Genomic DNA, 23,463 nt, shown 5'->3' with positions numbered 1-23,463 from the left:
ACATTATCTAAACTATTTGTCAAACAGATTACAAGGTGTGGAGCTGGATGAACACAGCAGGCCAAGCAGCATCAGAGGAGCAGGAAAACTGACTTTTCGGGCCTAGACCCTTTTTCAGAAATGGGGGAGGGGAAGGGGGTTCTGAAATAAATAGGGAGAGAGGGGGAGGCGGATAGAAGATGGATAGAGGAGAAGATAGGTGGAGAGGAGACAGACAGGTCAAAGAGGCGCTGCAACCGCAGGAAGTGCTACATCTGCCCCTATAACTCCCCCTTCACCCCCAACCCAGGCTCCAAGAAGACTTTCCACATCAAGCAGATGTTCACCTGCACATCTGCTAATGTGGTATACTGCATCCGCTGTTCCCGTTGTGGCCTCCTCTACATTGGGGAAACCAAGCGGAGGCTTGGGGACCGCTTTGCAGAACACCTACGTTCGGTTCGCACTAAACAACTGCACCTCCCAGTTGCGAACCATTTCAACTCCCCCTCCCATTCCTCAGATGACATGTCCATCTTGGGCCTCCTGCAGTGCCACAACAATGCTACCCGAAGGTTGCAGGAACAGCAACTCATATTCCGCTTGGGAACCCTGCAGCCCAATGGTATCAATGTGGACTTCACAAGCTTCAAAATCTCCCCTCCCCCTACCGCATCCCAAAACCAGCCCAGCTCGTCCTCGCCTCCCTAAACTGTCCTTGCTCCCACCTATCCCCTCCTCCCACCTCAAGCCCCACCCCCATCTCCTACCTACTAACCTCATCCCGCCCCCTTGACCTGTCCATCCTCCTTGGGCTGACCTATCCCCTCCCTAACTCCCCACCTACACCTAATTCCTTTTATCCTATTTTACATCTAGAGAGTACCTGAAAGGTTAAGTCTTGTTCAAATGTTCCATTTAATTACCATTGAACTGAAAATTATAAGTCTCCTGCTTTTTTTGACATTAGGTTATTTATTTTTACAGCTTCAGAAGAAATTGAAGCAGGATAAATTTGACATTTATTTATGCTTTTGCTTCAAGTAGTAACTAAACAAAATCATTCCCGTAAAGTTATCAAGTTATAAGTCACGTTCCTTGGGTATTTATAACCAATGCCATGATACATTCAGACTGGTCTGCTACTTCTAAACTCTGCTTGATGTAACTTCTAGTATAAAGATGAATACTTTCATATTTAATTGAGTTTGCAATTCCCCAAAGATAAGATATCTGGAATTCCTTATCTTTCAATTTATCATTGAAAGTAAGTTGCTTTTAAGTTTATTTTGTGGAAGAAATATTGTACCCAAACTGAATTTCTCTTCAGTTTCTCAAAATGGCTATTATTAAATAGAGTTAGAGAAGGCTATTAAACAATAATAAACTGAAATAACCAAAAGATAATTTGGCCTGTTTGAAAAGGATAGGTGAAAAAGTTCTGGAGATAGTAGGGATACTCCAATAAATTCACTCTGTTCTCCTCACTCTCACAGTGAAAGAGCAGAAATCCAATTGTTGCTGCTGTTGCATAATGACTTTGGGTAATGCTTTAATATGGACTATTTTCACCGAATTTTTTAATGTCAATACTTTCAACATATTCCTGTCATACATTAAGTGTAAGATGATAAAATCAAAGGTATTTTTTAAAGGAAATGACAAAGTAAATTAACTTGCTGACAGTAACATCCAAAGTCATTATGGAAATCGCTTGACTAATCATCATCGAATCCCTACAGTGTGGAAACAGGCCCTTCAGCCCAACAAGTCTACACTGACCCTTGGAGCATCCTACCCAGACCCACCCCCTTTTTACCTACCTAATCTACACGCCCCTGAACACTACAGGCAATTTAACATGACCAATCCACCTGGCCTGCACATCTTTGGACTGCGGGAGGAAACTGGAGCACCTGGAGGAAACTGACACAGACACAGGGAGAATGTGCAAACTCCACACAGACAGTCACCCAAGGGTGGAATCGAACCCGGGTCCCTGGTGCTGTGAGGTAGCAGTGCTAACCACTGAGCCACCGTGCCGCCCATGACTAATATAGCAGCCGAGATGCCAAATTATATTACCAGTTATAATTTTATTCCCATACTCAACTGAGTTCTTGAATAGCACGTAACTAAGGATGTGAGTTTATTTTCTAAAATGAAATATCTCAATCTTTTCTTATTTATGACTACTTACATAAGTCATGATATAAGGCCTAGAACTTTGATGACTGTGCCATTTTGGAGGTGCAAGACAGGAGTCAAAGCCTTCAAAATGGTCAGTAACATGTGCATGCACATTCTGAGAAGCAAGTTCTGTAATATTCCTCATGCCTGTCCAGATAACTTAGAAGTCAGCCAGAGAATGCACCTGAATCAGGCATTAGGCTCTCTAAGTGGGAAAATAAACGGCCTAATGATGTTTTGTGGCTCCCTTCACCGAATTAGTTCAGTCAGCATCAGCTAGGCAGCATTCAGGAAAACCAAGTCTGTGTATATTTAATCTGCAGGTCCTTCGGGGACATCTCCCAGCTGTACCCAGAATGTAAGTTTTCAAAAACTACTTACCTGAAGGTGGAGCCAGGGGTGTGTGCTCCTATCAGCTGCACTGAAACCAAAAACTCACTGTGTGCTCCCTCTCCCAACTGTCGTCTCTCTCCCTCTCTTGGTCTCTGCCTCCCTACTAATTTAGCAATCACTGCCAAAGTAGCTCAGAATTCATATACTCTTCACCATGGTCAGTCCTATCACACATGTCAATACCTTATCAAGAACAGCCAGCACGGTTTTGTTCAGAGGAGGTCATGTCTAATCAACTTGATGGTATGTTACGAAGGTGTGTGGATGAGGGCAATGCTTTTGATGTAGTCTACTTGGATTTCGGCAAGGCTTTTGATAATGTCCTGAATGGAAAACTAATAGTGAAGCCCACAGGATCCAAAGAAATTTGGCAAATGAATCCACAATTGGCTGAGTGGCAGGAAGCAGAGGGTAATGTTTGAAAGGTATTTTCTGACTGGAAATCTGTGTCCAATGGGGTCTCACAGGGATCAGGGTTGGGGCCCTTGCTGTTTGTGGTTTATATAAATGATTTTAACTTGGTTGATCAATAAGTTCAAGGATGATAAAAATGGGTGGCTGAGTAAATTATGTTGTAGATTACTGGAGCATATAGCTACGCTGGTCAGATGGGTTGATCAGTGGCAAATGGATGGCAATCTGGATAAATGTGAGATGTTGCACTTGGGCAGGACAAATAAGGCAAGGGAATATATGATGGGAGGTAGGAGCCTGGGAAGCACTAAAGATGAGAGGGACCTTGGTGTACATGCCCACTAGTTCCTCAAGGAATCAGGACAGGTGAATAAAGTGGTTAAGAAGGCAAATGGGACACATTTATTAGCCTTATATGCTTTTATTAGCCAAGATATAGAGTTTAAGATCAGGGAGATTATGCTGGAACATTGTAGGAGGAATGTTATAGCATTAGAAAGGTCACAGAAAGGATTTACTAGGATGTTGCCTGGGCTGGAGAGTTTCAGTTATGAAGACACTCGAGTTGTTTTCCTTACAGTAGAGGAGACTGAGAAGGAAACATGATTGAATAAAATTATGAAGAATGTAGATAGAGGAAGAAACATTTCCCCTTGATAAAGGGATCAATGACTGGGGCATGCATTTAGGGTATGAGCCAGGAAACTTAGAAGAGATGTAAGGAAAAACATTTTCACCCAGAGGGTGGTGGGAATCTGGAACTCACTGCTTGTAAGGATGGTAGAGGCAGAAACCTTCATAACATTTAAGAAGTATTTAGATGTGCACTTGTCATGCCAAGACAGACAAGACTGTAGGCCAAGTGCGAGAAATTGGGATTAGAATAGATAGGTGGTTGTTTTTGATTGGCACAGACAAGTGCTGTAGATCTCTATGAGTCTATGACAAATGCAGCTCACCAGTTTAGCTAAGACAGGAATTCCAGTATCAAATGGTAAAATTAACCTACATCTGTCAAAAGTAATACATACAGTGCATTAAGCTCATTTCCATAATTGTGGCATGCAGCCCAGTGTTAAATGAGCTGCTGAGTGGCTGCACTTTCAACAATGGCTCATGTTCCTACAAAGTTAACACCAATTAAAATTAACTTGTACAGGTCTCTGGCACAGAGTCTGTCCCTGTTGCTCAGAAGGGAGAGGGGGAGAGGTGGAGAGCATTAGCCACTGGGGACTCCATAGTTAGGGGGACAGATAGGAGATTTTGTGGGAATGAGAGAGACTCGCGGTTGGTGTGTTGCCTCCCAGGTGCCAGGGTCCGTGATGTCTCGGATCGTGTTTTCGGGATCCTTAAGGGGGAGGGGGAGCAGCCCCAAGTCATGGTCCACATAGGCACCAACGACATAGGTAGGAAAAGGGATGGGGATGTAGGGCAGAAATTCAAGGAGCTAGGGTGGAAGCTTAGAGCTAGAACAAACAGAGTTGTTATCTCTGGTTTGTTACCCATGCCACGTGCTAGCGAGGCGAGGAATAGGGAGAGAGAGCAGTTGAACACGTGGCTACAGGGATGGTGCAGGAGGGAGGGATTCAGATACCTGGATAATTGGGGCTCATTCTGGGGTAGGTGGGACCTCTACAAACGGGATGGTCTACACCTGAACCAGAGGGGTACCAATATCCTGGGGGGGAAATTTGCTAATGCTCTTCGGGAGGGTTTAAACTAATTCAGCAGGGGGATGGGAACCTGAATTGTAGCTCCAGTGTACAGGAGGTTGAGAGTAGTGAGGTCATAAGGTTTCAAGGTCGCAGGAGTGTACCGGCAGGCAGGAAGGTGGTTTGAGGTGTGTCTACTTCAACGCCAGGAGCATTCGGAATAAGGTGGGTGAACTTGCAGCATGGGTTGGTACCTGGGACTTCGATGTTGTGGCCATTTCGGAGACATGGATAGACCAGGGACAGGAATGGTTGTTGCAGGTTCCAGGGTTTAGATGTTTCAGTAAGATCAGGGAAGGTGGTAAAAGAGGGGGAGGTGTGGCATTGTTAGTCAAGGACAGTATTACGGTGGCAGAAAGGACATTTGATGAGGACTCGACTACTGAGGGTGTATGGGCTGAGGTTAGAAACAGGAAAGGAGAGGTCACCCTGTTGGGAGTTTTCTATAGACCTCCGAAAAGTTCCAGAGATGTAGAGGAAAGGATTGCAAAGATGATTCTGGATAGGAGCGAAAGTAACAGGGTAGTTGTTATGGGGGACTTTAACTTTCCAAATATTGACAGGAAATGCTATAGTTCAAGTATTTTAGATGGGTCAGTTTTTGTCCAATGTGTGCAGGAGGGTTTCCTGACACAGTATGTAGATAGGCCAACAAGAAGCGAGGCCACATTGGATTTGGTACTGGGTAATGAACCAGGCCAGGTGTTAGATTTGGAGGTAGGTGAGCAATTTGGTGATAGTGACCACAATTCGGTTACGTTTACTTTAGCGATGGAAAGGGATAGGTATATACTGCAGGGTAAGAGTTATAACTGGGGGAAAGGCAATTATGAGGCGATTAGGCAAGATTTAGGATGCATAGGATGGAGAAGGAAACTGCAAGGGCTGGGCACAATTGAAATGTGGAGCTTGTTCAAGGAACAGCTACTGCGTGTCCTTGATAAGTATGTACGTGTCAGGCAGGGAGGAAGTGGTCGAGAGAGGGAACCGTGGTTTACTAAAGAAGTTGAATCTCTTGTCAAAAGGAAGAAGGAGGCTTATGTAAAGATGAGGTGTGAAGGCTCAGTTAGGGCGCTTGAGAGTTACAAGTTAGCCAGGAAGGACCTAAAGAGAGAGCTAAGAAGAGCCAGGAGGGGACATGAGAAGTCTTTAGCAGGTAGGATCAAGGAAAACCCTAAAGCTTTCTATAGGTATGTCAGGAATAAAAGAATGACTACAGTAAGATTAGGGCCAGTTAAGAACAGTAGTAGGAAGTTGTGCATGGAGCCCGAAGAGATTGGAGAGATAGGAGAGGCGCTAAATAAATATTTTTCGTCAGTATTCACACAGGAAAAAGACAATGTTGTCGAGGAGAATACTGAGATACAGGCTATTAGACTAGACGGGATTGAGGTTCACAAGGAGGAGGTGTTAGCAATTCTGGAAAGTGTGAAAATAGATAAGTCCCCTGGATCGGATGGGATTTATCCTAGGATTCTCTGGGAAGCTAGGGAGGAGATTGCAGAGCCTTTGGCTTTAATCTTTATGTCGGCATTGTCTACAGGAATAGTGCCAGAAGACTGGAGGATAGCAAATGTTGTCTCCTTGTTCAAAAAGGGGAGTAGAGACAACCCTGGTAATTATAGACCAGTGAGCCTTACTTCGGTTGTGGGTAAAGTGTTGGAAAGGATTATAAGAGATAGGATTTATAATCATGTAGAAAGGAATAATTTGATTAGGGATAGTCAACATGGTTTTGTGAAGGGGGTCATGCCTCACAAACCTTATTGAGTTCTTTGAGAAGGTGACCAAACAGGTGGATGAGGGTAAAGCGGTTGATGTGGTGTATATGGATTTCAGTAAAGCGTTTGATAAGGCTCCCCACGGTAGGCTATTGCAGAAAATACGGAGGCATGGGATTGAGGGTAATTTAGCGGTCTGGGTCAGAAATTGGCTAGCTGTAAGAAGACAGAGGGTGGTGGTTGATGGGAAATGTTATCCTGGAGTTCACTTACTAGTGGTATACTGCAAGGATCTGTTTTGGAGCCACTGCTGTTTGTCATTTTTATAAATGACCTGGATGAGGGCATAGAAGGATGGGTTAGTAAATTTGCGGATGACACTAAAGTCGGTGGAGTTGTGGATAGTGCTGAAGGATGTTGCAGCTTACAGAGGGACATAGATAAGCTGCAGAGCTGGGCTGAGAGGTGGCAAATGGAGTTTAATGTGGAAAAGTGTGAGGTGATTCACTTTGGAAGGAGTAACAGGAATACAGAGTACTGGGCTAATGGTAAGATTCTTGGTAGTGTGGATGAGCAGAGAGATCTCGGTGTCCATGTGCATAGATCACTGGAAGTTGCCACCCAGGTTGATAGGGTTGTTAAGAAGGCGTACGGTGTGTTAGGTTTTATTGGTAGAGGGATTGAGTTTCGGAGCCATGAGGTCATGTTGCAGCTGTACAAAACTCTGGTGCGGCCGCACTTGGAGTATTGCGTACAGTTCTGTTCACCGCATTATAGGAAGGATGTGGAAGCATTGGAAAGGGTGCAGAGGAGATTTACCAGGATGTTGCCTGGTATGGAGGGAAGGTCTTATGAGGAAAGGCTGAGGGACTTGAGGTTGTTATGGTTAGAGAGAAGAAGGTTAAGAGGTGACTTAATAGAGACATCCAAGATGATCAGAGGATTAGATAGGGTGGACAGCGAGAGCCTTTTTCCTCGGATGGTGATGGCTAGCACGAGGGGACATAGCTTTAAATTGAGGGGTGATAGATATAGGACAATGTCAGAGGTAGGTTCTTTACTCAAAGAGTAGTAAGGGCGTGGAATGCCCTGCCTGCAACAGTAGTGGACTCGCCAACTTTAAGGGCATTTAAATGGTCATTGGATAAACATATGGATGATAATGGAATAGTGTAGATTAGATGGGCTTCAGATTGGTTTCACAGGTCGGCGCAACATCGAGGGCCGAAGGGCCTGTACTGCGCTGTAATGTTCTATGTTCTATGTTCTATTGTACTTCTTAAAGGGAAGTGCATTCTGAATACAATATTCATTCAGCTGGCTGGGAATCATTTTAGGAACAGGAAGAATTCTGAGCAAAGGGACTGCAGACCAGACAGAAGGTCCCTAAAGGAATTAATGCAGGAAGCTGAAAGGAGGAGAGAGCTGATCTAAGCATAGGGGTCCAGGTGGTCCTCCAGGCAAACATTGGGAGCAGATAGGTCAATGCCAATGATTTAGTCCTGAGAACCTGGATACCAGAAAATATTCAGTGACCTCAAAGAGTGGTTGGGATCAAAGATTTAATCTTCTACATGTCATATCCTATCATTGGGCCACCAAACTCAAATACTGATCAATGCACATGCTCCATCACTCACTCAACAACAAATCTTGCAATCCACAGTGACCATATGACCCACCACACCCTCACACACTTGGCACTGCAGCAAGCCTCACATCCACCTCTCACAACATCTACACGCACATCATCCCAAAGCATAGCAATACACTCTGACACTTTTTCCATCCTTTAACATCCTTCCTGAAGCTAGTGAAGTGACAGAATACCTCTGTTTACAAAAGTTTTATATCTGTTTATAAAAATCTTACGAAGAACATTCTGTGGTGCAATGGTTCAAGAAGGCAGTTCACCATCACTTTCTCAATGGCAACTAAGGTAGGGCAATAAAGCTGACCTACCCACATCCTATAAGTGAATAAAAAGAACCTAAACTCAGTTAAAGCAGCGAATGAAAATCAGGCTAATAAGGCACGAGTAACACTCATACCACACATATCCCAAGCAATGGCTGTGTCCAACAAGGGAAAAACTAACCATCTTCCCTCGGACTTTCAACAACACTGCCACCAATTTCACACATTCACTGCCCCTCACCCACTGATTCACCCCTCCTCCCTACCACCCTCAAAATCAACATCTTATGGGTAAACGTTCATAAGAATTTGAATTGTACCAGCCACAAAAAAAAAATACAGTGGGCTATACAAGCAAGTCAGAGGCTGCAAATTCTACAATAAGCAACCCACCTCCTGACTCCCAAAGCCAGTTTCCATCTACCAGAACAAGTCAGGAGTGTGACTTGCCTAGATTAGTGCAGCTCGAATAGCACTCAAGAAACCTAATGCTACATAGAACAAAGCAGCCTTCTAAATCAATATCCCATTCGTAGCTTGAAACTTTTTTTTCTCCACTACTGGTACACAGTAGCGGTAATGTGATGCATTGCAAAAGCTCACCTGGGCTTCCAAATTATGAACCTTCTGGAAAGACAGGATACATGAGAAGACTGTCACCTTCCCCTTTCCAGTGAAAGGCACATATCATCCTGACTTGCAACCATGTCCAGGATTTTCCCTTTCCTGTCAAAGTGGCTGTTTTATCAACTGAAACAACCCCATCTCTAACAGCGATAAAACCCACTGAATCAAAAGTTAATCAAGCCTTTAAATTGTCAGCTGGTGGGCACTTTGGTAAATCAGGTCCCAACTCCCACATACCCCAGAAACAGGTGGCCACTCGGAGGTCAGCAAACATTAAGAGGAGTATCGCCACTTCAGAAGTTCAAGAAGAGCCTATCTCACCATCCCTTTACTGTCACTGAGTCAGACTCCTAAGTCTCCTTTTCCAGCAGCACTGTAGTTATACCTATACTGAATGGGCTACAGCAATTCAAGAAGGTAGCTCACTACCATTTTCTCAATGAAAGGGCAAGGAATGTTGACCATGTCAGCGATATCCACATCCCGTCAAATAATTTATAAAATGCTTCAAGTATTACCTATAGCCAGGAGTAATATTGAGAATCTTACTTGCTTCTGTCTCCTTTTTGGGTGTGTGTGGGGTGTCTTTCTGTGCAGAAGATGGAGGGAATCAAATTCTCTCAAGCATCGATTTTCCAAAAGGACTTTCCCACAAGTGGGATATTTATTCATGTACGAACATAGTAAAGATTTCAAGCAGCTGCCAGGGATGCTTAAAATAACTAGTATGGAGATGACAGCCATGTTTTGTGCATGTTTCCAATGCTGGATGTCCAGTTGCAAAGTCAATGAGTGTAAGACAAATGTTGCCCCTGAAACTGGGCAAAACACGAAGAAATTTATCTCCAGTTTCATCCTCAATTTACTTCGTTACTATAGACATTCAGATTTTTCTGATGAAGGTCAAGAAAACTTTTGTTGCAACGTATTTTTTGCTGGATGAATTTTGTTCAATGATCTCAAAGAAAAATAGACGTAATGTTTCATAAATTCATTCTAAAACCCTCTTTTGTTTCTTCAAAGATTATTTGAAATAGGCATTTCCACATTTATCAGAATTACTGCTAAAATCAAACCAGTAGCTTTTGGTGCTAGAAACATCAATACTTATCTTTTAATTCTGCCACAATGCTCAATGTTATTAGCAAAGAAACAATATTATCTTGTCAGAGCTAGAAATAGCTTTGAAAGATGTGACAGCTCTGGAATAGATTACAAATGGCAGAAAGATTTTTGGCAGGATAGCCAGAGAAATTTACAGAAGAGATGTGGGAACAAGACAGACACATGGGACATACATACACACATGCGCACATATAGCATTACCGTGTAAATGAAGAAATCCCAAGTTAGAATGTGTTTCCACGTAGGCTAGTTGGCTTCAATTGGGACCTTAGGATTAGCATTAATCCTTTTAGCTAATGCAAAAAAAAACAACCACTTTTCCTTTTCTTTCTCCTGACTGAATTCTAATAATTCTGATGAAATACATTTGTGTGTATTTTCTTGTATGCTTTCCATGATGTTTGTGTTTATCCTGTATGTGTGCATGTGTTTGTGCATGTGCACACACATGTGCATATGTATTATGCCACATATTAAAACAGGATTAGATCTCAGATTTCCAGCATTTACAGTTCTTTGTTTCAATTTAGACTCATTCAGATTCTGTCCATGGTCAACAACAGCTAGTGTTTAGTGGTTCAAATGTCCTGAAGGTGAAAGCAATCAAACTTTGATACCAAACCACATAAGGAAATATTGGGACAGCTGAACAAAAAACATGGTGTAAAAGGTAGATTTTAAACAGTATCTTGACAGACACAAGAGAAAATGTAAGGCAAAGTAGTTTAAGAAAAAAATTAGAGATTTGGGTCATTCCCTCAGAAGGCATGGCTGCCACAGGTGGAGTGATTAACAACTGCAAAGACAGAGGGATTACTCTTGAGCAGATACCCCTCCCCTTCCCTCAATCAGACATGGAATGCCTTTGAATGAGAAAGAAACACCCACAGCCACAACCCCTGTGAGCCTTCAAATAGCCTCACATGTATTTTTGTGTGTCATGTCCTCTGTACAGTGAGTCTTCCAACCCAGCACAGTATTAATATCAGTGATGGTAAATGCGTCATTAAGTAAACATTATTTCCCATATAAAGGATTCAGGAAAGGTTATCCACAGGTCTTCCCATCACAGATGCAATCAGGGTGGAAATGGAAGGCAGCAGGATCCACACTCACTGTTGTTTTAATGCCCCCTCCCTGACCACAGGTAAGAAATTTAAATTTTGCTAAGCCATCCTGCGCAAGGAAATCCTAAACCAAAAATATGCACCAGTCCAGCCAGAACCTTAAGTTCTTGATTGAACTCTCATCAACCCATCAACTTTCCAAAGACTTTTTAGGCCCAGAGTGGAAGTGTCTGATCCTCAAGTAAATAGGATTCTCATGAGTAAATTAAGAAATGTGGAAACAGAAACAACATTGATAGACAATGAAATTTAACACTTTGATTTGCAGAGGGTGGAGAGACAGAGAATTAAAATGAAATTACCCAGCACATTGCTTATGGATTAAAGGTACATACCAAAAACTGTTCGAGCTGGAACCGATTCCTTGTTAATCCAAAATGATACTTGAGACAGAATAACCGTCATGATACAGGGTATGTAAGTCTGAATCATGAAATAGCCCATTTTCCTTCTCAAGTGAAAATAGACAGTCATCACCACATATTCTCCTAAAAACGAAAAAGAACTCCATTCCATGAGTATTTATTTGGTTTTAAGTTTGATGAACTGATTTGGATAGAAGTACATTAACAATCTGGCAATAATTATGTATTATTTAACAAAAATAAATCTCAAAGTGTACTCAGGTGTTTGGAGATTGTGGTGCTTATTGAAGAATTCCATAAAGGTATGCCTTTACCTGTAATGGATTTAACTGTGCCACTAGATACTGTTTGTCCAACAAGATCATACTGCATCAAGCTAGAAGATTCTTTGGGTACCTCCACTGATCTTTCAGGACCTTTTGTCCATGTGTATATTATCTCACTTTTAGGATATGCATCTGAAACGTATGGAAATACTGAACTTAAAACAAATTGTATAAATTCTTTACCAACAAAGTAAATGTGTGTAAAAAGACTTATTCAGCATGGTTAGTGTGAACTTTATTTTAAAACTATTCCATAGTTGTCTAAATATTCAAGCGATTTTATGATAGTGTGCAAATCTATTTTGATGTTAATACTGTAATCTAAATAAAATTAAACAAATACTCAAGTACAAAGAAAATTATGTTGAAGGTATCAATGATCATTCCAAATACAATGATAATCATTCTCCCTTTTTTTATCACTTTGCAATATAGTCAACCACTTGCTCAGTTTGTTTTCTTTATTTCTTCAAAACAATTCCGAGCACAGAATTAAGGTATTAAACCATTTACATTTTTTTAAGAAGTTAGAACATAATTGAAATTTTATTTGCGACAAACACAAATTTATTTCCCCAAAGGTCACTGGAAATATTCTTATTAAAATATGTGCACAATTCCAAATAAATAAAAAAAGGAACGGTACCAATGAAGTTCAATATATTAAGTCAAAAAGAAGGCAAACTCACAGCTTCCAAACTTAAGAGGACAAGCATGGCCATCCATTGGGAAATCAACCAGTTTCATGGGACACTCTGCACTAATGGTAAGTCTAAAATTAAAAATGAAAATCACATCAGATTATTTTAAAATTTGGAATTAGCTGCTTTCATTACTTTAGTAATGGTATTAAAGACTTTATACAGTATAATGTGGAAATCCTACCTCATGGTGTACAGAATTGTGCCATTCTGCATAATTCTGAATAGTTTATTTGGAGCGGTCATATTATGGGAAATTGATTTTTTCCCGTTCCTAAAGAACGTGTCAGGTGTCCAGACTTTAGTGACCATCATGTTGTTGAGGCGAAGAATTTCAATAGGGCCGTCATACTTCAGTCTCTTATCCACCCAGGTTTGGCGGAAAAACACATCCATTGTGTATTCCTTGGTAGGAAACGGGGAAAAAGCACAAAAATGGATGACTAAAGTAAAACACTGTCGTGTAACGTGTGAAGCTGCTTTAAAAACACATTTAATATTATAACGTTTACTTAATTTTCTATACAGAGTGCCATCATGCCTCTGTGCAATCTGCACAATTCCTGTGTAAAGCATTATTTAATGTTCAGCCTCTTTTGAAACATTACACAATAGGACGCAGGGCTAAAATCCACATGGGCTACATCAAGCAGTCAGGTTTATCTCTTTTTTTCCGTTTTCTATTCAAGTGAAATGAATGGTGAAGCATTTTTCCAGGCATGTGGTTTATTTTCGAGGTAAATGTTTTAAGCGGGTAGTATGGCTTCTCCAAATACATTGGAATACGTTGACCCTGTGTCTGAATGTTAATATGAACCGCTTTGGGTAAATGATAATGCACACGCCAATTAAATATCATTTTGCAAAGAGTCTGAAGGTGGAATGTCCACTTGAAACACTGAAGTTTTAATAATGAAGTCCTACCATCTCAACGTCAGACACTGGCCCGAAGCTTGTTACGTAGATATCTGTTTTCACTTCAGTCACAGCCCCTGTGGAACAGAACATGGAAACCCTTTTACTCTCTCCAACAGCAACCGGCCCCAATGAGCTGACCAAGAACAAGTGGACTCTTGGACTTTCAGCTATTCTTGAATACCGGTGTATGCAGCAGCCTGCAATCATCCTCTCATTCCCATATACATTCCGTGTATTCTTTCCAAGTTCTATTGACAGTAATCACCAAGTTACAGGCTTTTCATAGCATGAATGCGCACGATCTCAACTTTGCTAGTCTGCCTTTCTTCCCAGTGTGTATGCACACCTATAGATATGTCCAGATAAACCTGTTCCCTAGCAAAGGTTTTCAAAAGGTGGTAACTGTCAGAAGAAACGAGAAAGCGGATGCACTTCCCTCAAGCACTGATTTCCATATTAGCTGCTAAAGGACGGGTGTCCTCGGCGATATTACATGTACCTGTACCTTTATTATCGCCATCAACTCTCTCCCAACAAACCCACCCCCCGTCGCTTCCTATCAACGACGCCTTCGTGTTTATCCACCCAACCCCACACCCCGCAAGGGTAAACTAACTGCCCTGTTTATAATCATACTCGAGATGTAAAACTACAATACAGCCATTATTCCAAATAAAAACATAAATGCTGAGCAGGCAAAGTGCTCTGATGAGTTAAGCTATAAAGGTCGAAAATAAACAAATGTGCGAACTTACCCCCGAATCCGGGTCGCAATCGGTTGTCATATCCGTCCAGGAGTCTGTCCAGTATGCGTGTAAAATTTTCTGGATATAATTTCTCATCTTTCTTGATTTCTGGTGAGCTCTCACCGATACTGAAAGTGAAGATAGGGACCTGGTGTGACCAGACTACGACAAGGCGGCAATTCTGACCGGCCACTTATTATCTATCGATCTTTTAGTCCCTTGCGCCGTACAAAGACACAAAGCTAAACAATTGTGAAACGAGGCGGCAGAGCCGCTGTCCTTCCATTACTTACCACGCTGTCACGTAGATAAAGTAAAGCAGAGTGGAAATGTAACTGCAAGACATCCTGATCACAGACTCCTTGGCTGGAACCATCTTTGCATGCCATACTTTAAGCTTCTTCCCTTCGCACGCCGCCAATTGCCTTGTCCTGAGGAGAGATCACAGCCGTGAGAAAAGACCCATAGACACTGGTGTTTATGGAGTACTTCCCTCCCTGTCCTGCCCTCCCCCTCCTCCTCCTGGTAGTCTTCACTAAGAGGCGAAGGCTCTCGCATCAGCCCGGCCGCTTCCCCAAAACATTGGCAGGCGCCAGGCTGGAAGCACAAGGTCAGAACTGAACGGCAACTTAAACATTAGCACGGATAGATCAGGAACTCACTCTCCTGCTCTATCACCTGCTGCATGGAGTGCCAAGTGTTGGTGTTGGTGGTGGGGCGGGGGGGAGGTCGATGACAGCTGCTGGCAATTACAAAACACACATTTCTGCTTTCAGATGAACACGTAGAGATGAAGCAGTTCCTGTACTTTTTTTTTGCACAGGCGCCTTGCGATAGTTTTGCGGTCAAATGTATGGACAGACATTGATAGGCAACTAACCTGGGATTGGATCTGTTGTCCCTGGTGTGCCCACGATAGATTCTGCAGCTAATATTGAGCTGCTGTTTTTTTTAAGGGTTTCGCCTGTTGTTCCTAGTCTCGGTCGTCCTCACTACCGTGAAGGGGAGTGCACAGTTCCTGTCAATCAGGCTTGGAGCTGAGCTGACGATACGAGGGAACTGAATTCTCTCGCCTTACTCAGCTCCTACGACCCAGGGCTCAAGGTGTACACGGCTTTGCACCAGGTTAAACCTCATGTTTGCACTAAATCGAGTCACGCAAAGACAGTCTGGTTTTCTGGAGTTTCATAACCGTGTAGTCCGCATGGGAAACAAACGGTGCCAAATAAAAACATTCTCACGTTGTCTAATACTTTTCACCCATCTCACCCAGCTGTCAAGGACAGTCTATGGCACACAATAAATCAGTTGGAATCAAAACCGAAAGAACTGCGGATGCTGTAAATCAGGAACAAAAACGCGAGTTGCTGGAAAAGCTCAGCGGGTCCGGCAGCATCTGTGAAGAAAAATAAAATCAGAGTTAACGTTTTCCTCAGAACTGAGCTTTTCCCGCAAAATCATTTAGAATATTCTCTAGCATTGGTTCGATGGGTGCTTTTGCTCATTGAGATTAAAGGCTGCACGTTCCAAAGTCAAACAGTGAAGTTATGGACAAAGTCAGTAACATGTATTTAACGTTGCTTCCTCTTAGGGGGTTCGAGTAATGCGTTCGTGGCATTTTGTTTAGCAATAATATTGTAACAATTCAAAAAGAGAGATGATCCTGAGCAGTGTGTGTGTTTTGATAGCTCGTCATCATTTTTACCGTTATCAATTTTAAACGCTTGAATTGAATTGTGTGGCGCCCCTTTCAGAATGAAATGTGCCCAATTTCGCAACGTCTATCTTTTTTGAGCGTAAGTAAACAATTAAAATTGGTTGCCAACAACGGCTCAGTCAGTGTTTGAGGTGATCTTTACTCATTGTTCACTGAAATGGTAACATTGCGGTATACCTTTGGAAAAGCTTTACTACATTGGAGCAAGGCACACTTTTCAATCTCATTCCACCTTCCTGAAGCAGTCTCACCACCTTAATACAAATTGGAGCCACGCTGTCTTTGCTGCTGAAGGTAATTCAGTTAACACCGAGTTGAGACCTTGTGATTTAATTAGCATAAATAACAACCCTGTAATCATTTGCGAGAGAGAGAGAGAGGAAGAAAATACCTCGAAGGGTCTGATTATTTGACTATTTTGCAAGTGAAATTGTTTCCACAGCAAACAGTCTGTTTGATGTTGTGGAAGCTGCGCGCATGCGTAGCGCCTCGGAATTATTGTACTGCTTTGGACTAAGTTGCATTCCTTGAATCTTCGCTGAAAGACCTTTCAATAATCAAAGTTAGGAATGTGGAGAGTTCAGGACAGAGGATGCTTCGGGATTTTGACGATCCCCGTGATGGTGGCCATGGTTTGCTATGCCCAGAGGTGAGCTCTGATCTCTAACCGTTCCTTGTCATTGTTTGTTTTCTCTGCTTCACATTTAGCGCCAATAAAATCCACATTTCTCCCCCCCTCAGAGTTAATGAGTCCAACAACATGTCATATGTGAAAGACACCGTGGATAACTTGCTGAAAGGATATGACATTCGATTAAGACCAGATTTCGGAGGTAAATCAGCTCCTCTCGGTATAGTCCCATGTATCTGTGTGTAGTTCCTGTTCTCCAGCAGTCAGTAACTAGCCAAATAAACAAGACTTACTGTATATACATAATAAAGATTTAACTACAGCAGTGCAACATCTGCCGCCCGCGGTAATGTACACCGATGTTATTTTAAAGAAAGTGGATTGCAATATCACAAGTAGATAATGTATTGTTTACCTCAAGGTCTCCCTGTGGACGTTGGTATGAACATAGACATTGCCAGCATAGACATGGTCTCTGAAGTCAATATGGTGAGTGCACTCTTTAAATACCGGTCTGTGGAAATGAACTCTACAAGCATGTTGTTTTAAACATATTTATCTATTTGAAATGCGTAATCGCCCCATTGTTCCCATGGACTCGGTGCTGATGGTGAGTGTAGAGCCATTTCCCGAATATTGCATTTATTGAAGTTACATGAGTTTGTACGGCAACTGGAACAATAACTATATCGCTGTATACAACTCTTGTGTAGATGTGGCTTCCTTACCTACGGCTGCTTAAATCTACTCAAAGTGAGTTGTATTATAATAAGGCGTTTAACTTTCTAGAATGTATAATACCGCCATCTGGTGATTATAATAATTCACTACGTTTCGGTGCCATTGACAGATCATATCCATAACAAGATTATTATGCAGGGGGCTTCATAGACCTGACCCTAATTATCTAGATCCTACTTGCGCTGATAACGTAACGTTTGAGATAAGACTAGTTGCAAACCCCTGTAATACCTGCGACTTCCCATATCCCAGTTCCACAGTGGATCTAATCCAGAATGTGGCATCTACATGATAAGCAAGAAAATAGTATTAGCAATATTCACACCTGTAACCAGGGACACCTCCTGTTAATTGAAAAATCAAGGTGAAGGGCAAAACTCAGTGCTGCAAGTCCAGCAACATGATTGAAAAGGGTGGAGAAAGGAAATTGCCAACTAGTGATGGATGATGTCAAGTGTTCCAGTGAAAAGAGAAAGACTGAAGGAGTCAAAGGACATTAGGTCTTAGGGATGAATTGAAAAGTTGGGAACTTGAACCATGAATCTTCAATGTAACATCATGGAAGAGCTTGTGTAGGACACAAGATTTGGAGTAAAACAGAAACATTTAAAATAAGGTAACCATATCTCCATATCTATGAATAAAAATAATTGAAATAAAGGAACTGGTGGTAAGAAGAGAGGAAGAAATCTCTTATCAAACAGATCACTTGATTTTTCTTGTCCTTTGACAACAGTGTGGAGGAATGTTAGAATGTCATTTCCAGATGAATGATGCCTTTAGTTTTAGACAAATGAAGGAGATTTAAGAGATTTTGAAAATATTGGTGAGAACTGAGGCACCATTGGATCTAATAAATTTGTCATTATCATCTGTTATGGACAAATTATGAATCACTTTTTTTAGTTCTATACATTTCAAATGCATTAACACAAAAGAAATCTCAATTTTCTTTGCCACTACATTTATAGAATCATATTTAAAATAGAAGTTCCATTCAAATTCAAAAAGTAGCACTGTATGTAATTAGTGTCAGTTATATTACAGATAAATAGTTATCATTCTGCATGAATTCCGCTGTTCGAGTGAGCTTAACAAAAGGGAAGTTTTACTTTGGGCATGCAAAGAACCAAAATTATTTGAGTTTGCTTGTTTCAGAAGGTAAAAGATCATATGAATATATTTCTCAAGTCTAATGCTTTACTGTTTGTCAGGTGTGAGCACAAAGAATATGATAACTCACCAACTAATTTTCTGACATATTTTAATTTTATGGTTTACTATAAGGGACGGAGGAGACATAAATTGCTTCTGGAGTCTATGCACTAGTGGGATGCAGTTTCTGAGCTATATATTTTTCTTCTTCAATGTACCTTGCAATGTGTTTCTTTGTCATCTGAACTCACCAGTAAATTATTGCGCTATACATGAAACCCTGTAGATCATAGGCCATACCTGGACTTCTGTGTACAATTTTGGTCTCCTTACTTGAGAAAGGATGTACTGGGACTGGAGGGGTTGCAGAGGAGGTTTACTAGGTTGATTCCGGAGTTGAGACTTATGAGGAGAGATTGAGTAGGCTGGGACTATACTCATTGGAATTTAGAAGAATGAGGGGGATCTTATAGAAACATATAAAATTATTAAGGGAATAGATAAGATAGAAGCAGGGAGGTTGTTTCCACTGATGGGTGAAACTAGAACTAGGGGGCATAGCCTCAAAATCAGGTGGAGTCCTAGTTGAGGAGGAACTTCTTCATCAAAGGGTTGTGAACCTGTGGAACTCCCTGCCCAGTGAAGCAATTGAGCTACCTCCTTGAATGTGTTTAAGGCAATGATGGATTTTCAAATAATAGGGGAATTAAGTGTTGAGATGAGCAGGCAGGTAAGTAGAGCTGAGTCCACAAAAAGATCAGCTACGATCTTGTTGAATGGCAGAGCAGGCTCAATGGGCCAGATGGCCTACTCCTGATCCTATTTCTTATATTCTTATGTTTTCATAACAGAGGATATTTGTGTATTATTGGATTTGAAAACATAAACTCAATACATTCGTGTTCAACTTTCATAATCGAAGTAGATGCAGTCAAGGCATACTGCTCCATCTCCTGGCGCATTCATTTACAAATCTGTTGCCCTCTTCCTAAAATAGTTCCATGAAATGTTTCATGGAGTAAATAGGCATAAAGGCAGACCATATAGCTGATCAAGCCTGCTCCACCCATCAACAAAATCAAAATACTTCTAATTATTCTGAATTTCCTTACCTGGATGACTATGTCTAATACTAATCAATAGTCATGATTATGATGTACGCAAACAGTACAGAAAGTTTCAATTCAGTTTATGGTGATGTGACAGGCAGCTGTATAAATGTAAGTTAATTTTCATGGATCTTAATTACATTAAGATTAAACTGACACTTGGAAATTTTTGGAAAGATGGTCATGTGATAAATTAATCTTGAAAACTACACAAATTTGGGAAAGAAATACTCTGTGAGAAATATTCTTGAGAGCCTGAATTCATATATTCATCTGTTAAAAAAAGAGTGTGAGCCAAGAATAAGAAATAACATGTGTGAGGAGGGCGTAATTGAGAGTTTCAAAGCCAAAGATAGCATATACCCAAGGACCAGCACAGAAGATCCTGATTGCTAGAGATATTCTAACTGAAAAAGTGAGATAGGAAGTGTCGTGGAAATGAATGTTTAAAAGTTGGCTATGTAGTTGGTTCAAGATTGGATATCTAGGAAAATGGAGAAAATCACTTAAGTTCAGCCGGAAAAAATCCACAAAAATGTAGAAAATAGGAGCAGAAGTAGCTATTGAGCCCGTTCCATATTCAAATAATCATAACTGACCCTCTATCACAATGCCATATTCCCAGTCTTCCCAAACTCCTTGCTCCATTAAGTGTTTAGAAATCTATTTATTCCTTAAGTATGTACAGTGACTTGGCCTCCATCATCTATGTGGTGGAGAATTGTATAGATTTACCACTCTCCAAATAAGCAAATTTCACCTCATCTCAATCTGAAATAGATGGAGGTCCAGCCATGATCGTATTGAATGACAGAGTGGGTTCAATGGACCAGGTGGCCTACTCCAGCTACTATTTTCTATATTTCTACATGTCTAAATGATTAACCTGAGACTGTGACCTCTTGTCCCAGACCCAATCCAGTTTATACTGTCAGTTTGAGCCTTAGAAAGAGCATATGAGTAAAGGTGTAAAGAGATTATGTGCATAGATTTGGAGAAAGTGACTAGTTGCAAATGCTTGGGGGTCAGTGGTGGCAAAATATGGAAGTATGGAAATGGAAACTTGGGTGACTTCAAGAAGAGAGGGAAAAAAATTGATACTAATGAGATGTAGATGCTGAGATGGATGTGTGGATTAACAAGAACGAACAAAATCAGTAGTCAGCACATCAGAGAATCAGTGAAAATTGTAGAACCTTCGGAAAATGTAGCCAAGAAGAGATTGAAATGTTACAATCACGGCTGCAGTGAGAGTACATATGTTGAACCAAGTGATGGAGAAGGAATTGTCAGGAAGAAGGAGGAGATGCAAAAATGTCATCAACCAACCTCATGACGACCCCAGGTATAATGAGGGAAGAGGTTGAAAACATAGAAAAGCGGTTTCTCTAAATACATATTAACAAATGTAATTTTTCAAGGAGCAATAAATAACATAATAATACACATAAAAATCAACTTTAATGCAAAAGATCAGATAAATTGCCACAATCCTGGCTTCCCTATTTCAGCATCTGCTCACAGGACTGCAGGCAAATTTGACAAGTAACATGAAATGTAGGATGAAAATCCCATATCCTTTTAGTGCTCTTACAGCACAAAATTCAAAACACTTTAATTATCAAATTTCAAATTCTATACCTTACCAATGTACAGTACCATATTTGTGCAGAACCCATTGAAGTTTAAAGTCTTCCATTCCTTTAGTATGTGACATTGTTTCCAGCCACAGTCTAAAAGATCAAATAGTGCTGAATATTGTACATTAATAAAAAAATAAATAATAAAAGAGCAACATACCAAGGAAGGTTTGAAATTCTGGAACAACACAAGAAAGTTTGATCAACAAGTAAATTAACCCTTAAAACTGCAAATCATCTTGAAAATGCTTAACGATTGTGTTTGCTTTGCTTACCAATACCTACATTAAACCCGGGAACTGTAAAGTGAGCATTGAAATTATATTCTACAGAATGCAAGTAATATTATTCAGCTCCTACCCAACTCAATATTGGTCAGGGCTCGTATACCTGTTACCATCATGCAAACATTTTAGTTGGAATATTCACACTGTGTTCCGAAGGTTCCTTTTGTTAGGGTTTACAATTGTATATATCGACCAAGGAAAATGTTCAAAAATCTAGCTCTGATAAGGAAGTGCATATTTTATACAGTTTATTTAAAAGCAATGGAACAAAAGGAGGCAATCCATTTGTCTTCATTTATGCTTCATGCTAACAAGGGTATGTTTGTAAATAGACAGCAATTAATTGCAACATCTTAATAAAAAGGCTTTTAACATCAACAAAACCTTTTGTAAAGAAGAGAGAACTTGCAATATAATTCACCAAGAAATATTTCAATGTATAAACAATATATCATAAACCAATAGCCACCAAAATTATTTTCATTATATTGAGAATTGAGTTGGGAATGGCATGCACTGTATTACATTCATTTGTTATATTGCAGATATATATAATGGAGATAGAGCTATAAGCATTTATTTCATCTTCATAGCTAGCAATAACGATATAATGTTAGTTTTACAATTGGAGAACAGAAAGATTCTAACATAACAATATTAAAACAATTATATTGATGTTACCATAACAAAAATTTTTTGAATTTTACTCTTTCTTGAATTCAGAAAAGGCCAAATTGATTGCTGTTGTGGAAGTTATGAAATGGACAGAAAGCAATAGTACTTTTTGGATAATGTCTATTTTAATTGTTTATATTGTGGTGCATTTAATTAACAAACTGCTCCTTTTGTAAGTACATGCCACAGAGGTTCATTGCTCAAAAGTTACTCGTATAGTTTTAACTTGCTGAGAATTTTTTTTTCAATGGAATGAAACATATTGTTGGATCATAAAATAGTCAAAGCACAGAAGGAAGTCATTCAGCCCATCTTGTTTGTGCCCATCCTCTGAAGGATATTCCCTTACATTTTGTCTGTAGCCCTGTAAATTGTTCCTTTTCTGATGATCAAATTTCCCTTGAAAATTTTCAGTTGACATTGTCTCCAGTGCTCACATGTCATGAATTCCAGATCCAAAACATTCGCCACGTGGTATTTCTTTATCAATTTGCCATTGCTTCTTTTGCCAATGACCTTTGGTTCTTGACCCTTTTGTGAATGGGAAATTTCACTATACCTGTTCAGTCCAGATACCTCATGATTTTGAATACCACTATCAAATGTTGGCGGTGGAGGAAGTGGATGTTTGTAGATGTGGTGCCAGTCAAGCAAACTACTTTGTCCTGGATGGTGTCAAGCTTCTTGGGTGTTGTTGGAGCTGCACCCATCCAGGCAAGTGGGGAGTATTTTATCACATTTATGGCTTGTGCCTTGCAAGTCAGATCTTGCGCAGTCATGAGAGGAGCTACTCACCACAGGATGCTAGCCTCTGACGTGCTATTGTAGCCATTATATTTATATGGCAAATCTAGTTGAGTTTCTGGTAACCTCCAGGATGTTGATAGTGGGGGATTTGGTGATGGTAACACCATTGAATGTCAAGGAGTGGTGGTTAGATTGTCCGTTATTGGAGATGGTCATTGCCTGGCATTTGTGTAGAGTGAGTATTACTTGACACTTCTCAGCCCAATCCTGGATATTGTCCAGGTCATGTTATATTTGAACACTGACTGCTTCAGTATCTCGGGAGTTACGAATGGTGCTGAACATTTTACAATCATTGATGAACATCCCCACTTCTCACCTTATGATGGAGGGAAGGTCATTGATGAAGCAGCTAATGTTGATTGGGCCTTGAACACTACCCTGAGGAACTCCCACAATGAAGTCCTGATGCTGAGATGACTGACATCCAACAATAACCA

At 40.7% G+C, this 23,463-nt stretch overlaps 1 protein-coding gene across 1 annotated transcript in view; it reads right to left on the bottom strand.

The window, feature by feature from the left end:
• Positions 1-17,054, bottom strand: part of gabra4 (gamma-aminobutyric acid type A receptor subunit alpha4) — a 56,862-nt gene extending 39,808 nt beyond the window's left edge. The window contains exons 1-8 of the mRNA XM_048598070.1: positions 17,025-17,054; positions 14,555-14,692; positions 14,271-14,389; positions 13,522-13,589; positions 12,782-13,002; positions 12,586-12,668; positions 11,885-12,028; positions 11,541-11,693 (exon numbers count right to left, since the gene is read on the bottom strand). Of these exons, the coding sequence (XP_048454027.1) occupies positions 11,541-11,693; positions 11,885-12,028; positions 12,586-12,668; positions 12,782-13,002; positions 13,522-13,589; positions 14,271-14,389; positions 14,555-14,637 (871 nt within the window). The 5' untranslated portion in view covers positions 14,638-14,692; positions 17,025-17,054. The remainder of the gene's footprint in view (positions 1-11,540; positions 11,694-11,884; positions 12,029-12,585; positions 12,669-12,781; positions 13,003-13,521; positions 13,590-14,270; positions 14,390-14,554; positions 14,693-17,024) is intronic.
• Between the last annotated feature and the right edge of the window lie 6,409 nt (positions 17,055-23,463).

This window comes from Rhincodon typus, chromosome 1, assembly GCF_021869965.1.
Source record: "Rhincodon typus isolate 14 chromosome 1, sRhiTyp1.1, whole genome shotgun sequence".
Classification (NCBI taxonomy): Eukaryota; Metazoa; Chordata; class Chondrichthyes; order Orectolobiformes; family Rhincodontidae; genus Rhincodon; species Rhincodon typus.
Note: the sequence above shows the minus strand (reverse complement) of the source record. Positions and strands in the feature narration are given on the sequence as shown.